This window comes from Colossoma macropomum, unplaced genomic scaffold (assembly GCF_904425465.1).
Source record: "Colossoma macropomum unplaced genomic scaffold, Colossoma_macropomum, whole genome shotgun sequence".
Lineage (NCBI taxonomy): Eukaryota > Metazoa > Chordata > Actinopteri > Characiformes > Serrasalmidae > Colossoma > Colossoma macropomum.
Window position 1 is genome coordinate 11,180,006 of NW_023494806.1, and position 20,533 is coordinate 11,200,538.

Below are 20,533 nucleotides of genomic sequence, written 5' to 3' on the forward strand. Positions count from 1 at the left end.
TCCACATTGTTGGGCCACAATTTTCACACCAGAATTGGCCCTTAAAAGCAGATATGAGTCAAAACTATACACAGCTGTCCAGCATCTGGCCCAGTTCTAGCCCACATGCCTAATATCTGCCCAGAAGTCAACCAACACTCGTGTATGTAAGCCAGAATTGGCCCAGAACTATCTGCTATCTGGGTGGGCCACTTAGGACATGCCAGACTTGGGCCAAAAGTACTAGATCGGCATAAATCAACCAAATACAGATATGCCCAATTTAGTTGTGCTGTGGGCCCCTTCCTTTATCCACATTCTTGGGCAACAACTTTCACACCAGAATTGGCCCTTAAAAGCAGATGGGTCAAAACCATACACAGCTGTCCAGCATCTGGCCCAGTTCTAGCCCACATGCCTAATATCTGCCCAGAAGTCAACCAACACTCGCATATGTAAGCCAGAATTGGCCCAGAACTTTCAGCTATTTGGGTGAGTTTCGCTAGAATCGAGCATTTCACACTAGCCAAATTTGAATGACTTTGCATCTTAACGATTTCATTTATGCAAACATTTTGAAAATCGGTGGACTTCCCCTTTGAATGCTAGCGTAGGCAGGGAAACCCCTTTAAGACTTGCGCCTGCATGGGTTTCCATTTGCGGAAAAAAAACAAAACAATTGGGCTAAACTACATTACCCAGAAATCCACAACACCGTGTAATTTTCAGGCGCTGCGCCTCTAGTGGTAAAAATGATCATGCACGCAACCGGCCTCACAGCTAGCGGGAGAGAAGGCTGCAGCGCTCAGACCACAGACCCTCATCTGTGGTGAGCAGAGACAGCGAGAGATCTCCGGTAGGACATATGCTCATCCGCAAAGGTGAAGCAGACTCTGCTGTGGTCAGCACTGAAAGGGGCCTGTGAGGAGGAGCTCTGTACAGGCTCATATTTCCCCTTTTCTTTGTGAAACCGAAGAATATTCTCCAGTGAAGATGGGCAATCGGGGAATGGAGGAGTTGATTCCTCTGGTGAACAAGCTGCAGGACGCCTTTTCTGCAATCGGACAAAATGCCAATCTGGACCTTCCCCAAATCGCTGTGGTCGGAGGTCAGAGTGCTGGGAAAAGCTCGGTTTTGGAGAACTTCGTTGGAAAGTAAGTGATACAGGAGCTTCATTGAGGATGCTCCTTAGCTGAATGGGAAATGACCATGATAGGCTAATTCATATTACGCCTCTAAGAGAAGAAGCGAGCTCACAGATTTGCTCAGCTGGGCTTTACAGTGTATAGTGGGTCATTGTACGACTAGTCGTTCCTTCAGTTCATTTTCATGTTGAGACTTGCAGCCAGTACAGGCTGCTGTAGCTTCCTATATGTAATAAAAACTGATTTCCTCAGCAAACCTCGACCGTAGACACGGCACTGCTTATTACCAGCTAAATCAGGTAGATGCTAAAGCCAGGAAGAAATGCCTGAATGGGATTCCAGGGAGTGTTTCAGGGAATCCTCGGCGATGATTTACTGCTCAGCTGTGAATTTAACACAGATCTAGCCTATAGGCTGTTGGCTGCTGCCTGATTAGCTTAATGCCTGTGTAACATCAGGAACAGCAGCCCTCGTCGTGAACACCGTGACCGGCCTGTTCAGATCTACTGGAGTCTTAGGTTTTAAGGGTTCGTTATGAATTAATTCGATGCAAGCGCCTGATGTCGAGACGGAAAAGGGCCAGAAAGATTTATTGCCTGGTCGGTGCCCGGTTGTAAGCCCTCAATGGGCGTAACTCGGCATCACTGGGTCTCTGGACCATGGCTCCACCGTTTTGACCAATGTCGGTGTTACTTTGTGGTTTGACCTTTCAGCATCTGATTGTATGAGGATGTGGTTTGATGCCACCACGATTGTCATTCTGCTGGACCCGTCAGTGCAGCACGATTCTTGCGCAAATGAGAGAGAGACAGAGAGAGAGAGAGATTGTCAGGGGGAGGGGGTGGAGGTGCTGGTGGGGGATGAGAGCGTGAGTGAGAGAGAGAAACAGGGGGGTGAGAGGGTGGGCTGGATATCAAAGCGTTTCACGTTTCTGTATGATATATATGTATATATATATATATATATATATATATATATATATATATATATATACCTTATATTTCTCAACCCATTGATGTCCATATCTGAAATTTTAAAATTCCCTTGGGTCCATATGTTCTCCCAGGCTAAAAAGTGGTCACATGAAACATAACAGTAAAAAATCATAGGTGAACTCTGAATAGAAATATAACAATGACTTACTCACAAATTCAATTACTATTAAATTCTAAAGGATTCTGTTTGATGTTCATGTATCACTATCAGATTAGAGGTCCTCAAATCCAAACCTTGAATCCAGTTACTAGTCCTAGATTATGTAATCACTGGTAGGTATGACACCAGATGGCCAATCAATTACATCTACCCTCCTGTTAACTACCACTGATTACAACATCCACATCCAGACACTGGATCAAAGGTCTGGATCTGAAGACCTCTGCTTTAGACCAATCAGTCCTGTGGCATTTTTCCTCACTAAATTTAGTTGTTGAACATGATTGGGTTAAAACAGACCTAAATGAGACCAAAGCGAGGTAGTCTTTGGTGGTTTCAGGACCAAGGACAGTTCTCTCAAGGGTTTCTGCGATATGGTGAGATCTGGTGGACACATTGCTGTCATCTGCTCTGGCTCCAGATTTCAGCTGATCAGATGTGGCTTAGTCATTAATAACCAGTATGTTTCTGGTTTCTCTCAGGATTGCAAGAACATTTGCATTTCTCCTCACAGAGTGGCCATTATAAGGCAAGGACAGCCCCCTCCACCCCCTCCCAAGAAACATATGGTTCATACGGGCTACCAGCTTCTAGTCCCTCCCGCCCCACTCTGCACCCAACACAGAGAGCTTTGTGCACTCCTGGAGGAGCGGTACAAGCTCTAAGCCCAAATCGAGACACCAGATTCTCTGCTGTTATGTTGTGATGTTCAATGCTCTCTCCTGTGTTTTCTCTGGCTCTCCATTGTGCACTCTCAGGTTCAGAGTGACCACTGCTCCGTGCTGTTCACACTGTGGACGATGTGTACACTGAGGAGTCTGTCATGCTCTTCTGCCACAATCAGGCCCTTTGATTGGCAGCAAAATGGGTGCTGTTGTTCGTTTTCAAGGAGGCGAAAGGGTTGTTTTGTTTGTTTTAAGTGGGATTGCAGCCAATCTGGATATATAATTAATTTATAACGTAAAACTGAGTAATAACAGCTTTTTTTTACAAGAATGTATTCAGCTTTGAATGAATTCAGGGAGGTCAGCTATCTTTTCTGTTAGATGTAGACTAAGTTTGTGGTAGTGTCCTGTAATAAAGAATGGCTGGTCAACCTAATTATGTATTACCCATGTTTTGAGCAGGCAGTCATTGTGAACTATGAGGAAAATGTTTAAATGTATGTATAATACAACAAGAAACATCTACAGTAGCTGGAGAGTGTGCTGTGTGAAGGGAGTGAAAACAGAGAATTTGAATTTGAACAAAATCGTATAATTATATCACATACTTGACAGCCCACTTTAATAGGAACACCTGTACTTCTACAGTCTATAAAATCATGCAGACATGGGTCAAGAGCTTTATTTAACACATCAAACATCAGAATGAGGAAAAAATGTGATCTAAGTGACTTTGTGGCATGGTTGTGAATGATTTAGAAATTGCTGATCTACTAGGAGTTTCAGTAGTCTCTAGTCTCTATTGAATGGTTTGAAAAGCACCCAGTGAACTGCAGTTCTGTGGGCAGAAACGACTTGTTAAGGGATGAATCAGAGGAGAATGATCAGACTTGTTTGAGCTGACAGGAAGGTACTGTAACTCCAATAGCCACTATTTACAGCAGTGATGATTAGAAAAGCATTTCTTAATGCAAAACACATCAAATCTTGAGGTGGATGGGCTACAACAGCAGAAGACCACATCCACTCCTGTTAGCCAAAAAACATGAATCTACGCTACAGTGGGCACAGGCTCACCAAAACTGGAGAGTTGAAAATGAAAACGTCACCTGGTCTGATAAATCTCAACGTCTACTGTGACATCTGGAGTCAGAATCTGCTTTGTGTCAACAGTTTAAGCTGTGGTGATGTAATGGTGTTTCTTGGTACACATTAGCCCCCTTTTACCAGCTGAGCATCAGTGGAATGCTACAGCCTGTCTTAGTATTGTTGCTAACCATATATTTCCCTTAATGGCCACAACTGACCGAACCTGTAATGGCTACCAGCATGATAATGCATGATGTGACAAATCAAAAGTTATCTTAAACTGGTTCCAGTGAATCCAATAGATCTCCTTTGAGATGTGATTAAACAGGAGATTTACAGCATGAACGTGCAGCTGACAAATCTGCAGACATTATATGAATCAATCAGGTCAACTTTGACCAGAATCTGTAAGGAATGTGTCTAGAACCTCACCACACAGAATTGAGGCTGTTTTGAGAGCAAAGGGGGTCCTGCTCAATATCAGAATCATGGTCATAAGAAGGTGGCCAGTGGTTGTATGGGTAAGAGTTAATTTTTTTTATTTTTTTGGTTGATCTCATCACCTATCGGCAAAAAAAGCTAAAAGAAATCCTCTAGAATACTTTTTTTGCTTATGAGACAAAGGGTCAGATTTACTTAGCGTTTGCAGTGGTGCTAATGCTTTTTGCGCATGATGACACACTCACAGCTGATTTATCAATATATGTGCAGAAGCTTTCATTGCACTTGCACACAAGAGTGTCATTTAGCTGCAGTTATTAGTCTACTTCATAAATGCACATTTTAGGGCATAGCACTGTTATGGTGTAAAAGTAGGGGTGGAGACTATGCAAATTGACAACCTGAAGCTTAAACTGACCAGAAAAAAATCTTAGTTTTGTAATGCTATGGAAAAAGAGGTGCAAATACTTCGAAAATATGGAGAAAAAAGAAAAAACTGAGATAAACCTTAGGACTGAGGTTTTTTTTATCCATCCACTGATGCTCTGAGTGTTTTACTGGCACTGTAATTCAAAGTTAGCCACTTTGCACGTGATGTCATCTAAACTGTAGGTCATAGTAATTCAGGTGCAAATTAGAACCAGCTGCGTTAGCTACGTTTTTGCTTGCGCCGCAAGTTTTGCATGCTGTTTGGTAAAAGTGGCCCATAAAGTCTTGATTTATAGTTGAGAATCATCGCACAAGCCTGCCATGACCCCACCCCCCCTCCCGGTGCAATTTGGCTTGAAGGCTTTCCACATTATATCACTAAACAATTGCAGTACGCTTCTAATATTCCAGAATGATGCAATATTTACCTTTTCACTCAGTTCAGCAGTGATAACGTCTAATAATGGAATGTAAAATGCTGATTAAGCTGATAATAATCAACTGGAATGTAAAATGCTGATTAAGCTGATAATAATGGTGGATTTTCATGATGCTGAATTGCATTATAGGCTTCACATTGAAAGACTTTGAAGCATTTGAATGAATCTCATCAAATCGCTGCTACAGTCAGAGGTGCTGAAGGGTTTGGCTGTGAAATTGTGAGTGTGTGACAGTGAGTGAGTCAGTGAGTGTGTGAAAATTGGACATAGTTGTCATTGCTGTGGGGCTCACACTTCAGAACCGCACTGCAGTGTGTGCCTGCAGCTATGCGTATGCCATGCCTAGGATGTATGACAACAGAACACCACATACATTACCACATACATTTTGTCTTTCTTTGCTAGCTTTCTATATCACACCACCTACACACACACAAACACACTCGTTGGCCGTAGTTTGGAGGATCTTTTTTATCTAGTTGCTCATTAACAGTTACAAACTCACACATCACTGGTGAAAACCAGTCTTCTATCCAGATACTGTAAGACAGACCAGAAGGAGATGTAATGTAAAAAAGAAATGTAGCCTTGTTCTTTAATGTATTGCTGTCAATATCAGTCCTTTCTTGGCACCATCTGCTGCCTGTTGTTTACAGGGTTTACAGCTGTATTTGGTTGGGTATTATGCTTTATTGATCCTGCAAGGGAGATTTGTTATTTTGCTGCCTGACTAGGCCCAGTTTAGGAGCAGCACAGTGTCACCCCAGAGCAGCACCACCTGGGGCAGTAGGGATTAAGTGTCTTGCCCAAGGACACAGCAGGGAATACCCATTCAGTCCTGGGATTTAAACCTATGACCTTCTGGTTCTCCTTCCAGAAGGTGACTAACCACTCCTGGTGAAAACAATTCATCCTAATAAAAAATGTGGATCATAAGTAGACTTTGTATTCTTCATATCATTATTTTAGTGCAAACAATATTTAGGCAAGTAGGGCTGCACAATATAGACATAAAATGCAATATTCAGTAAAGCTGTTGGATATCAGAATGATTATTTGTAAAGCATACTAGGTGCAGCTCTTTATGGTGATGCACGTTTGTTGTAACAGTAGCCATTATTGCCTCGAACAATTCACGCATAAGCCTGAGAGTGAGAATAATCACCACATTTGAAGCATTATTACAGGCTAGTAGTTCAGGATAGGGTTTTTGAGCTATGTGTGGGTGGGTTTTGCTGAATGGCTGAAGTTATGAATGACTCCATGTAGCAGAGCAGGGTTCAAGCCCAGTGCAGGGAGGTAAACACTTGTTGGGCTTTTAACACTACATTCCTGCCAATCTAATTACTTTATTCTGGTGCTACACATCTGAAGTAATTTGCTCTGTTCTGACATGATAGCCCATTTCTATGTGTTTATTTTGATTTAAGGTTAATATGATTTATCATGCAGCCTCTCTATCTGCTGTGTCTGTAGCATACAATCAATGACTGTGCCCAATAGATTTGACCTGTTTTTTGGTACTTTTTAAAAAATTAGAAGAAACACTCAGCCCCTTTATATTAGTAGCCAACGGGTGCAGAAGAACAGAAAAAAATCATTCACTCAAAACATACTCAAAGTGGAAGCCAGTGGGTAGGTGTTTCAGGTGCTGTGAGTTTTATTCTATTTTAAATGTGTTTTAAAACACTTTTTTTGTTCTTGTCTAAGTACATAGAAGATTGTCTATGGTAATCAACCATATGCTGCAGATGAAGCATATAAAGAATGAAAAGTGCTGGAGTAATCCATTAACATGCTGAAAGTGTGCAAAACTTTACCTCTCTGTGGCCTAACCTGCAGTCTTCTAGAGGCACCATCTGGAACTGAAGCAAGCTCTTCCATTTTTTGTATAATGTTCAATTTCTTACTTGTTTTAGTTTTCTATTCAACACAATTACTGTGTACCATAAATAGTAGCAGCTACTGCAGTGATTGCTGCTTTTAGAATGAGTGACCCCTGTTCTGTTCCCTTCAAGGGATTTCCTACCCCGAGGCTCTGGCATTGTCACTCGTCGGCCCCTGGTGCTGCAGCTCATCAACTGCCCTACAGGTAATAAACACAGAGCCCTCAGCGCTACCTGCTGAGAGCTGGGGTCATTGCTGCATAAAACATGCAGTTAAGTGTGCATAAAGAGGCAGTTAATGTGAAATATGTACAAAGAAGCCGCAGATATTCAGCCACAGTTTTGTTCTCCTGTCTGCTTTTTATCATATTAAAAGCCTTGAGCTTTAGCCATTGTTCCACTCATTTTCATGCATAAAATCTTTATTGATTTGTAGAGTATGCAGAGTTTCTTCACTGCAAAGGGAAAAAGTTCACTGATTTCGATGAGGTGCGTCAGGAGATCGAGGGAGAGACTGACCGCATCACTGGCCAGAACAAAGGGATCTCTCCAGTACCCATCAACCTGAGAGTCTATTCCCCTAATGGTAAGACTTCAGAAAACAGACACACACGTAGCAAGGTGAGAGGCCCATGGTGACTGCCAAATATCTATATGTGACCCCTTAAGTACCTACGATAGCTTAAAGTTCCAAGGAAAAGAGTGTAAAATATCAACAATATTTGTATGATACTAAAATTAAGTCTTATATGAAGCATCCAAGCAAAGTTTGTATAAAAAAAATCAGGATGGAATATATATTAACCCCTTATCACAGTAGCCATAAACTGTGATTTCTGGCTGTTTATGACACCTCTCATTTTTTTTATTCAATAACATTAAGTTATAAGACCAGACGCAAAGGGATGTTTGTAGGTGGGGTCAAAGTTTATAAAGTGTTTCTTCTGTTTAAATATGATTATTTTATTGTGGGACTTATACACATTTTTTTGACATCAAGACAGCTGCTGCATTTGGTCATGTTGTCTCTGCAAGGCCGTCTTTGTGGAGAGGAGCTAATAGTTTTCACAGCAGGTGCTCTCACCTCACTAGTATTGCTCACTAGCAGTTCAACATAACATTTTAGTTATGGGGAAAAATGTATTTGATTATATTAATTTACAGTATCCAAGTTCATTTTTATTCAGCCACTATGGGGCCTGCAGAAAGAGGAAAAAACACTGCTTAAAAAATGCTGATCAGACCTATAGTTATGTGAAGAAGTCAGCACACCCCCTGAAAAGATGGACTTTTTCAGCATATTTGGACAGACAGATATCCAGTGTTGGTTTAAACAGTGTTGATAGATAAAAGTGATATAATTCTGACACTTAATTTTTTTCATCATCCTTTATATAACTGAAATAAACAGTAATGCAGTTTTCTTATATGGACAAAGTAAGTACACGCCTACGTATATCACTTCTTCAAATGTGTCGAATTGAAATCAGGTGGACTGTTTGTGCAAGTGCTGCCAAAGTTTAGGACTGCCCAGTTTACATCGAAAGGGGAGAATTTAGGTGAAAACACATTGTCCACTAGAAAGTTATTCACACGACATTCTTTGTATATGTATACTGTATGCAAGAGCAAGATTCACCTATTTCAAAAGAAGACATGAACATTTAGGAAGCCTGGGCCTTTAATAATGTATCAACGTAGTACAAATATATACCCTTAGCCGTCATTACATACATAACAATGGCAAGTAAAAAGCAATTTACATTGTCATATTTAATTAATCAAAGGTAATTTTCATATCTGGGTCATATCCTGCAACACTGCACAGTGAAATGGACCTCTCTGCAGCGTATTAGGCGCAGCTTTGCAAATTCACTGCTAATCTCCCAAGCAGTGATCACACCCACACACATAGCAACACAGCTCCGTGAATTTTCCACTGTTTTGTTGCAGAGACAGAACAACTTTTAGAGATGGCATCACTTTTTCTTTTCTGATAGCGATACTGATTTTGAAACCTTGAGTATCGTCCAATATCGATATGATATTTTAAGCTTTAAAATGAACTGTTTTTAATTGAAGCATCACGTAAAGGGGATTCCATTGATTATGAAAATGTATACATAAGAGAAATGTGCCAAGTCAGAATTGTTTACAGTGGTAGTGATAGGAACCAGATATCTAAAGAGTTTAATGCCACTAAAAGCTACACAGGCCAATATCATGATGCCTGTGACATATTTTATGATAGTTCTGAGAAAAGGATTTGGCCTAAAATGTTTTGTTAAAAGTAATTCTTTAAGGCTACAGGGCAATAAATGTAGGGCACAGTAGTCCAAAGAGAAAGATTTATTACTATTTTACCATTAGCAAAAGAAGACATAAAAACTCAGAAGACATGTGTAGGTTCACTGGTGGTTTTGGATAGTAAATAAAATGACTGAATTCACTTTGTAGACGTTGTGATCCCTGATTCCTATCACCACCACTGTAAAGAAATCCGAGTCACAAATTCTTCACAGTGCACCATTTCACATCAAACTACTGTAAATGACTTTGTTTACAATTCCCCTGAAATAATATACTTTAACCATTAGCCTACTCTATAGAGACAGTAACGACAAACAAACAAGCAAATTACCTTGTAATTTGATAGTAATTGAAGGTACTTTTTGTATTTGGATCCCATTAATTAAGATTCCAGTTAAGCCACTGACCGTTAAAGGGACCTCTCTGAAGTAAGCTGGGAGCAACTTTGTAAATTCAGTGTTAATCTCCTCTGCAGTGGTCACATCCTCACACATATCAACACAAATCCATGGAATGGATGCATTAGTTTGCCAGTGTTTTGCTTCAAAGATAGAACAACTATTTTTAGAGATGGTAAGATGCTATTTTTTCTTTACTGATACTGATGTTGAAACCTTGAGGATCATCCAGTACTGATCTAATATTTTACCTTTAAAATCTACTAAGCTTTAAAATGAGCTATTTTTAAATTAAGTACTTAGCTTAAGATGAGGGTCTAAAAAATAGACTGAGGCGTTCTGTTACCCCACAGGAAAGAATACACAGCTAACCTCACCTCACACAGTGTGAGTGTGTGATTTTTCATGATAGATTTGCTACAGGATCAAATCAGATTCTTTTTTTCTGTTCCATATCTGATCCATCGTTTTCTGCTGATATCGAATCAGAGCTGTTTCTACTACCTTTAGCCATTTATGTTTTTTAGTTTCACTAATGTAAACATACATTTTTTATGCTGTTATATCTGCTTATAAACTTGTAATTATTTCCCATTCAGTCCTGAACCTCACTCTGGTGGACTTGCCTGGGATGACCAAAGTGCCGGTAGGAGACCAGCCGGCCGATATCGAGTCCCAGATCAGGGACATGATCATGCAGTTTGTTACCAAGGAGAACTGCCTACTGCTGGCCGTCTCGCCTGCCAACTCTGACCTTGCCAACTCAGACGCCCTCAAGATCGCCAAGGAAGTGGATCCTCAAGGTGTGAGCTAAACTTAGCACAGTTCATGTCCATTGGTGTGTTTTGATGCAAATCGTTTGAGACGTCTAGCCTTAAGTGGCCACTTACCATGAAAACGGACAGATTTACTGGACCCGTAGACAGAAAAATGCATGCGCTCTGGTTTTTAGTAGGTCAGAGCCGAGTGAGATCAAGGGCTGTTATTTACAACCTTCATGAATGATGCAGCATGAAAATGAAACTTTCCACCTAAAGCCAAAAATAGACAGAAACTCAGAAAGCCTGAGTTCTCTGGCTTTCTAGGGTCTGTTGCTGTGAAACAGAACATATTTATGCAACAGGGGTAGTAAAAACTGGAATAATGAAAAGTTAGATAGAATAGGTTTCTCTTGGCCATTTAGGCTACGTTCACATTACAAGCCTCATTGCTCAAATCCGTTTTTTTGCTCAAATCCAATCTCTCTGACTCGTTTAGGTGGTTGATTCAAATCTGTCATTAATGTGAACGAACTGGCATCCCGAAAAGACCCGCATGTGCGCATCCTACTCAGTAACGTCACATGAATGAATCACATGCTGAACTCAGTGTCATCAGCAAACAAACTAATGAGCAGAACGAGCCTTCACTGCAAAGATAATCAACTCTGAACAGCTCTCAGCTGTTCATGATTAGAGTGAGATGACAGCAGAAAAGGTGAGATGTGTTGCCTTTCCACCGTTTGCAGGCTTTAACTTCTGTTTAGCACTGCTGTCATGGTAACACTGAATGATTGCACACCTGTAGTGAAAAGAAAGGACGTGAATTCCGATCTGAGTGTCACATTAAGGTGACATGGCCACGAATCGGATATGTATCTGATAGAGGGCCACATATGAAAGTGGCTCAGGTCGGATTTAAAAAGATCCGATTTGCATGTCCACACAGCTCTGAAAACAGCAGATCTGAGTCACGTTGGATCACCAAAAATCAGATTTGTGCCACTTCAACCTGGTGATAAGAACGTTACCTTATGCACCGTCTTGCTTATGTTTTTATTTCCAAGTGTGAATGTATTAGGAATATTTCCTTACATGTGTGCTTGTATGTATATTTGCTTCTGAGCAGGACTGAGAACGATTGGTGTTATTACTAAACTTGACCTGATGGATGAGGGCACGGATGCTCGTGAAATCTTGGAGAATAAGCTTCTTCCTTTGCGCAGAGGTGAACTTCACTCACAAGAAGACGTTCTATTCACTCTGTCCACTTCTATTTCCTATAAATAGGAAGTCTGTGCGTCATCTTCAAGTCAGCGAGTTATTTTAGATCACCAATTTAGGTGCACTTAGTTCACTTGTTGCTCTTAGAGGAAAAAGCCCACTCTTCACTGTAAATGGTTTCCCAGGTGATAAAACTGAACTTTCAGTGATGTTCTAGCTCTGTCCTGATTGCTCATCACTGTATTACTGAACTCTTCTTTTTCTGAATATTTCTGAGTTCACTGAGTTCAGTCAAGAACTCATTTATCTCCATTGACATTATCACATTATTATATGCTATAATGGGCATTTTAATGGTACAGGCAGGAAAAGAGGGATAGTGGTTGGGTTTTGGTGAAGGAGTAATGTAACTCTACAACAACACACTTTTGATTCATTTTACTCTTTTATTTGTGAGTTCCATCTGATTTAATGTAAAAAACAATACTTGCTTTAGAGTACCTGGAGAACGTTACAGTACCTGGTTGTCAGAGATAAGATTTTAGGCCCACCGCTGTAGAAAATATTCCTTAGTTCTCGCATGTTCTTGCACACCTTGTACTTCAGTCATGTAGTCCTATTCTAACTCACTCTCTGATGCCCCCTGTAGGCTACATTGGGGTAGTGAACCGCAGTCAGAAGGATATCGATGGCAAAAAGGACATCACTGCTGCCATTGCAGCTGAGAGGAAGTTCTTCCTCACCCACCCATCCTATCGCCACCTGGCTGAACGCATGGGCACACCTTACCTGCAGAAAGTCCTCAATCAGGTACACCTACCACACCTAAATGCTCAGCATTGGATTTTTGCAAAGGTTGTTTCTTTGTAACTCTTTCTGATACCTGTTTTAGACTCAATGGTGGGGTTAAGGTTTCATATGGATAAAATACCATATTGTGATTATTTTACTACACCTTGCAGTTGCAGTATGTCTTATGTATATGCCTCTGGACATTGTAATGCACAATTACTGTTCATTTGCTGAATTAAAAAAAAAAGATTTTGTGGCCTGTGCAAAAGTTATAGCACATTTTATATTTTGTTTTTCTTTTTTCCAAAATGTCAATGTCCAAATAAATGGAAAATGTGCAGTAAAAATTGTTTGCAGAAAAATGCCATATTTAAGTTTGTTTCCTGTAGACAATGTTATATATATATACATATATATACATATATATATATATGTATATATATATGTATATATATATATATATATATATATATATATATTTGACTAAATTGACTTGCTTATAGCAACTGGCCAACCACATTCGAGACACATTGCCTGAGCTTATATAGAGACCCATTTAAATTGTATAGAAGAGCTCTTGAGAAAATATATTTTGTTTTTTATTTTTTTCATTTTTCTTTTGGGAAAATATTATTTGTTAATAAGTGTGTGTATTATCATAAGTGTCATATTAAAATCTATACCTTTAGTTTTGTCTTAATCTGACCGATTGACTTCCTCTACTTATAGCAACTGACCAACCACATTCGAGACACGCTGCCAGGGTTGAGGAACAAGCTGCAGAGCCAGCTGCTGTCCATCGAGAAGGAGGTGGAGGAGTACAAGAACTTCCGCCCAGACGATCCGTCTCGCAAGACTAAAGCTCTGCTGCAGTGAGTCAGATCTCTGTGCTTCTGCATCACCTTTTCCAGCAGCACTTGAAAGTACATGTGCCACAAGTGTGTGTATGTATTTAATAATACAGGTGTCAAAAGGGTTATTTGGATCAGTGCTATTGCATCACTCCTTTATTTAGAAGAGTTTAGATAACTGAGTGGTAATCCTTATGCACATCTCAGCCATCCTGTTCTCATTTTTTTTTTTTTGAAGTGCAATTACAAGGACAGAGAAACTTGGTTAAGGTCAGCGCACATATGCACTCATTCATGTGAGCCACCTGCTGCTTTTTCTCCTTGCAGGATGGTTCAGCAGTTTGCTGTGGACTTTGAGAAGTGTATTGAAGGCTCTGGGGATCAGATTGACACCTATGAGCTGTCGGGGGGAGCCAGAATCAACCGTATCTTCCATGAGCGCTTCCCATTTGAACTGGTCAAGGTGACTGTTATTATAATATAAACCATTCTTTCTGAGGGGAAGTCTGTGTCTGCAAGTTGAGTCTAATTCTAAAAATAAAGGCTTTAAAGGCTCCTGCCTTTCACTCTCTTTTCATTGTGTAGATGGAGTTTGATGAAAAAGAACTGCGTAAGGAGATCAGCTATGCTATTAAGAACATCCATGGTATCAGGTGAGTAGTGTGCATGCACCCATACACACAATTGACAGTATTGAAACCTGCATCATAAAGAAAGTCTGACACAAAAAGTATTTTAACAAAATACATAATTGCTATGAAATTCATCATGATACCATTAAAGCACAGTATTTTTAACTGATGATCTCTTTCTCTTTTGCTCGGTTTTTCTCTCTCATCACTCAGGACTGGTCTCTTTACCCCAGACATGGCCTTTGAGACAATTGTGAAGAGGCAGATCGCTAAGATTAAAGAGCCATGTCAGAAGTGTGTGGACTTGGTCATCTCTGAGCTGGTCAATACAGTCAGGCAGTGCACTAAGAAGGTAAAGCTGGATATTAAGATAAAGCCATCCCTGCCATTCGGGTAGAGATGTTGTTTTACAGTACAGGCAAAAATGCTCAAAAATAAAGCCTAATTTTGAGTTTTTATGGTGTGAGTTTTGTGTCGTGCTTGACAGCTGGCCCAGTACCCAATGCTAAGAGAGGAGATGGAGAGGATTGTCACACAGCACATACGTGATAGAGAGAGTCGCACCAAGAATCAGGTATGTCTGTACTTAATCTACTATAGTACTGCTACATATTTACATTATTTATTGTAAATTACAACAGTTTATCTAGAGATAGGATCAAAATTTAGCTGCTTATTTGATAAAAATTTGTAAATGAGATTGAATGTGACATATTTTTGTAATTTGTGGGCTAGGTGATGCTTCTCATTGACATTGAGCTGGCCTATATGAACACCAACCATGAGGATTTCATTGGATTTGCTAAGTAAGACCGTACATCTTATAGATTTCATATGGATTATATCTTTGCTGTGATATCAAAAACCTTGTAACTCCATTTTTACACCATTTGAAAATGTCAGCAACTCTTGACACTGACAGAGATTTCATGACACACAGACCAATAGAAATGGTCTGGAATTGTTTAATATACAAGTTAAGAATGTTTTAGCCTTTTTCGCTTTTGGTGATACAAGGTTTTGTTACAGCAGTGCCATTATACACTATGGTTTACCAGAAAAGTGGTCTTTGTTCGTGTGACACATGATTTGCTGAGGTTTTCTGATCTTGGTGTTTGCTCCTCAGTGCCCAGCAGAGAAGCAGTCAGATGAGTAAGAAGAAAGCTGCAGGAAATCAGGTAGTGACACGCCTACACAAAACAAACTGCAGATACTTACACATTTGGTAAAGCAGTTGGCATAGTACTATGTGATGCTTCTGATAATGGTCAAAATGTAACTACTTGGACCATTACCCTACATCATTGTACACTGACTCATGGGGCATGATAAAGAAAATCCAAATGTCATAGCTATTTGACATATTAATGATAATGACAATGTACTATTTCAGAGCTTTTAAAGTGTACCATTAAGAGTATGGCATTCAGCTCTTAAACTTGATGACTGGTAATATCTGATTGAGTGGAGAGTGCCAATAAATTATTTGTCCTCTGGCTGTGTTTCCATTTGCCGCTCTTTCTTCTCCTCTCCTCCCCGTATCTCTCGCTCTGCTCTCTGCTCTGTCTTTTTCAGCTTATCTAATTACCTCTCTTAAACCCTCTCCTTTGCTTTGCCACTGTTGCTATGGCAATGGCGCTACAGGACGAGATAATGGTAAGTATGCACAGAGTGTTGTCTGTATGGTGCGTGTTTGTGTGTGTGTGTGGTAATGGACTGGAGTTTTTGCAAGGGTTTGTGAATGAAGCCAATAAACCGCCAAATCAAAATTATACCACACACTATTTCCATGCTTTAATTGCACCCGTCTTATACAAAAGAAAGCAGGGTAATTTTCATCCAGCCGTGCCTCTGGCCTTTGGCTTTTGTAGTACATTGATATAGGCTTCTTATCATGTACATAGTGTTGGAGTCCTCCAAGAAATAACATAAAGTTCAGAACAGTGGCTCTGCATGCTCCTGCAAACCTGACAGTAACCCCACCAACAACACACACATCTGTTTTTATACAATGTCATAACACTATGTCCCTTACGTATTATACATATTATTGCTTTCAAAACAAAAACCTTGTATCTCTTTAACAGGAGAAGGAGACAACTTTGCTGACTTTCACTATAAGTTCATGTTACAATATTCTATGTAATTTTGGACCATTTCTATTGGTCTGTTTGACACAGTGTATTCAAATTTATATCAAATTATGTAAAAATAGAAAAAACAACCAAAATTGAGGTACAAGGTTTTGTTCAGACAGTGACTGTATGAAAGTAACTATATGTAATAACATGTTCCACCTAGGTATATGTAAAAACAAAATGTACCATATGTATCATATATATTGTTTCAGTTGGAGCAAAACCTTTTATCTCCAAAATGGTAAAATCAGATTTCTATTAAGTCATTTTGGATGACCCTAACCCTAACCTTAACCAAAAATAAATGATTTTGCCCTTTCAGTTTTAAAAATGAAACAAGGAGCTTTTGTGGAAAAAAGCAAAGTCATGGCAATTTTGTTGGAAAACACATACATAGAAACAATAAAGAACTATTCTCAGGGTTGGGATGTAATAGAATGCAAGTATTAGGAGCACATATTCAGAATACAGAAATTAGGTATCTGTCCAAATTACATTTTTGGAGAATACTTTTAGAATACTCACTGAAAAAAATACAATCTACATATAATCTTCAAAGAAACACCATTGAAGTTTATTTGCTATGGCATGTAGCAAACATGCTCATTAGATGAATAGTAAAGAGGACCTCAGTAGCGGCTTCTTTACAAACACTGAAGTAGACTGATAAATCAAAGTGATGAGGCAATTAGTAATCTCATTGTTACTGAGCTTTTTTGAGGGATGATCAAACCAATAATGTCCTCAGCAGTGGACATGTTTGCAAGTGTTTGTACTGTGCTGCTTGGGCATGGGAGCAGCAGTGGACTGAAGCAGGCGGTGAGAGAGGAACAAACTGAACATTCATTTAAAGGATAAGCAAATTTTTCATGAATCTTACTAACAGAATAATTAGCAGCATAAAGAAAACTGCCAACCTGTAACAGCGAGGAACAGTGTGAATGAAGTAAACAAACAAATAAAAATCCCCCTGTGCCTTACTGAGATGTACTGCAAATGTATTGTAAATGTATTCTGCCATCACTACATTTTATAATACTTTTACAAGTATTTTGCACAACCCTGACTTTAACCCTGATGTGTGTATGTGTAGGTGATCAGGAAGGGCTGGCTAACCATCAATAACATTGGCATCATGAAGGGAGGAGCGAAGGAGTACTGGTTTGTGCTGACTGCTGAGACTCTGTCATGGTACAAAGATGATGAGGTGAGTCCCTTTCCCCTCTTCACTGCAAAAATGATATCATGGCATGTGAAATCATCTAATATGCAGTCACTATAGAAAAAAAACCTCATTATGAATGTTGTCATAAGAACATAATAAGATTAAACCTGTTGGTAGACATTTGTGCTTGGTTTAAGTCATTTTATGTAGTTTAATTATGGTGTTCCATTGGCAGATCGTTTTGCTTGATTTGATTAATTTCTTTAAACAGCTGTACAATTAAATTACTATTTAAGATGCTTTTACTTGCCAGTGTATGGTATTTTTCTTTGCAGTGTACATACTTTCTTGATGTTCTCTGAAGTCTTCCAAAATCCACTAAATCATCTCTTGTATACTTAAATGCTCTGATTCTTTCATACTTCAGGGTTAGGGAGGGGTCTTAGTTGCCCTAACGCCATCAAGCCCAGTGTATTTAGGCTATGTGTCTGGGAACCCGTTTCCCTGTGATTAATGCATTGGCTCTAATGTATTGTTTTGATTACGCTGTTTCCCTGGAAAGTGTTCAGCTTGTCTGAAGGCGTTGGGTAGGTGAGGACAGTCACTGTAATGCAGATATTTTCAGTGCATTAATTGAAATGAATGCAGGAGCTCTATACTTAGCTGTGGTTATAGCACAACATGGCAACCCCGCAGTGCTCTGATTAGGTGCACGTGTGCTACGGTACCTCCATGACCCCCAGCCCAGCCCCCACCCTGTGGCCCAGACGGCAGGCATGAAGCTGGGGTAGACCCGGCTGCTCTGGGCCTAGGGGAGGGGGGGGCATATGGTTTTCATTACCATACATACCAGACTCAGAGTCTGCGAGCCCAACACTTCCACAAGTCTTTCTGAAGAAAAGCCCAACACTTCCTAAAGTCTCCCCAAAAGTTGGAGCAAATGGAAGAGGCCTTTTGTCTGTTCAGACACAGAATGTATCCAGATGGAAATATCTTCAAATGTAAATTTAAGATTTGTAAAGGGTGTAAAAATGATTTTGGCCAGTAAAACAACTTGACAGGTCCAGTGTTGCAGGCATAATCTTGGACATATTGTGAAAATGTGCTTTGAATGAGCTTCATACAAATGTGTGCAGCATTTATATTATACATTAGATATTACATCAACAAATTTTGGCTTTCCTGTGCAGTCACTTAGTTCTAGGTATTAACCAAGTAAAGAGGTACAAACTCCACAGCATTACGTAATTATTTTTGGTAACATGATAGTAAGTTCCGAGACAGTCTAGCTAAATCACACTGAAATGCCCAAAAGGTTCTAGGCATTAACTGGGTAAGTGCTTGATAAATCTCCACAGTACTGTCTTATGATTATGGGTAAAAAGTACCCAGTAGTCATAAGGTGTAAAACGAACAAAGTACAAAGAATCTTGCATAGTATGTGCATGTTTATTATCTGCAAGTGACACTGAATCTGTGCTCTAAAAGGAAGCAATGATTCTTACTGTGGTTTTACTGGGTCCTTACCACTTATGGGTCCTTACCACTTATTTCCAAAAACTATTTTTGTCCATTGTGCCGTTATTTTATGCCATGCAACTGGTACTTGGAGTTTCCACATTACTATTAAAATTCATTGTGTGTACGTTTGTACTTACCACTTTGTTACTATGTTATTAGCTGGAACATGTTAGTCCTTTCACTTTAAATCACTGTACTTTTCATCATTTTAATAATTTCCAATATAATTACACATGCTTTGGAGTTTTGTACCACATCATTACCTGGTTAATATCTAGAATTTAGTAAAAGGATGTGTTACCCACAATTTTGTCTTTTAGTTCATTACCTTTTTGGTTTTGGCAATAATTGTGTTGACGTTGATGTATTATATTCCATTTATTTGGAACAATGAACACATTTGAATAATGCAGCATGCGTGAAATTCATCGTTCACATGATCACGCATTGCAAAGAAATAGTGCAAAAAACTACACCTTTCTGAGTCTTTTTTTTTTTGCTTTTTATTTTGTTCATCATACATGATGCAGTCATTCTGTTCTCTCATACATATATTATACATTATACAAGCTTGCACTGATAAAAGCAAAGGCACAAATTTACACTAAAAGTACAGGTATAATATACTGTCGTCCATGGCTGATGGGCTTTAGTATGCGTTCCCTTGGTCAGCCTAACCAATGTGCAGACTACTGTACAATCGCTACTTCCTGAACAGGTAGTCTGAACACTGGGCAAGCGGGCCAGGCCTCTAAATCCACAGGGATGGAGGAGGGCCGTCCACTCCAAACTGTTCTGCTCCACTGAAAAACAAATACAGAACATTGACATGGGCTGAACAAAAGCACACGCATAGGCTAATGTGAATGAACACATGGAACACATTATTCTTCATTTAGCAGAATGCATATACTTGTTTATTATTGCATATTTGATGTGTTGTACATACATTATTGGGATTAGTTTCGGCTTCTAAAAGGAGATTTTATTAACTATTTCAAAGCACAGAATTCAGAATTAGCAAATCTTATTCTACAATGCAAAACAGACAAATCTACATGTATGTCTGATATAGATAGCATGATCACAGTTGTGTGGTGTTGCTGTTATTATATGTTCTTATGATAGTTTACCACATTTTACTCGTAATCTATGGACCTTGCTTGTTCCTAAAAAAGCATTACATCACCGTGAAACAAAAATGCACAAGTCTACCACAAATGATCTGATATCTTGTAATTGAGACAGGAAATGTCTAGCATATCTAGGCACAGTTAGAGAAGCTGGTTTTCTGTTGCTGGACAGCGTCCACAATCTGTGCAGTGCATTGTCTCTTTTTAGATTTCAAAGCCCACATGCAGACCATAAGTACTTGAAAATGCTATAAAGGATACCTCAGAGCTGGCGGGTCCGTGCCAAATGGCTTTGGCATGCTGCGATCAGACGGTTTCTCGCTCCTCTCAAAAACCTTTGTCCATCCTTTCCTCCATCCCTCCCTCTCTCTTTTTCTGTCTC

At 39.6% G+C, this 20,533-nt stretch overlaps 1 protein-coding gene across 1 annotated transcript in view; it reads left to right on the top strand.

Moving 5' to 3' along the window:
• The first annotated feature begins 758 nt into the window (after positions 1-758).
• Positions 759-20,533, top strand: part of dnm1b (dynamin 1b) — a 37,786-nt gene continuing 18,011 nt past the window's right edge. The window contains exons 1-15 of the mRNA XM_036598588.1: positions 759-1,133; positions 7,362-7,435; positions 7,666-7,815; positions 10,537-10,740; positions 11,825-11,923; positions 12,569-12,729; positions 13,441-13,583; positions 13,890-14,025; positions 14,148-14,215; positions 14,408-14,546; positions 14,682-14,768; positions 14,930-15,000; positions 15,321-15,372; positions 15,839-15,850; positions 17,426-17,539. Of these exons, the coding sequence (XP_036454481.1) occupies positions 973-1,133; positions 7,362-7,435; positions 7,666-7,815; positions 10,537-10,740; positions 11,825-11,923; positions 12,569-12,729; positions 13,441-13,583; positions 13,890-14,025; positions 14,148-14,215; positions 14,408-14,546; positions 14,682-14,768; positions 14,930-15,000; positions 15,321-15,372; positions 15,839-15,850; positions 17,426-17,539 (1,671 nt within the window). The 5' untranslated portion in view covers positions 759-972. The remainder of the gene's footprint in view (positions 1,134-7,361; positions 7,436-7,665; positions 7,816-10,536; positions 10,741-11,824; positions 11,924-12,568; positions 12,730-13,440; positions 13,584-13,889; positions 14,026-14,147; positions 14,216-14,407; positions 14,547-14,681; positions 14,769-14,929; positions 15,001-15,320; positions 15,373-15,838; positions 15,851-17,425; positions 17,540-20,533) is intronic.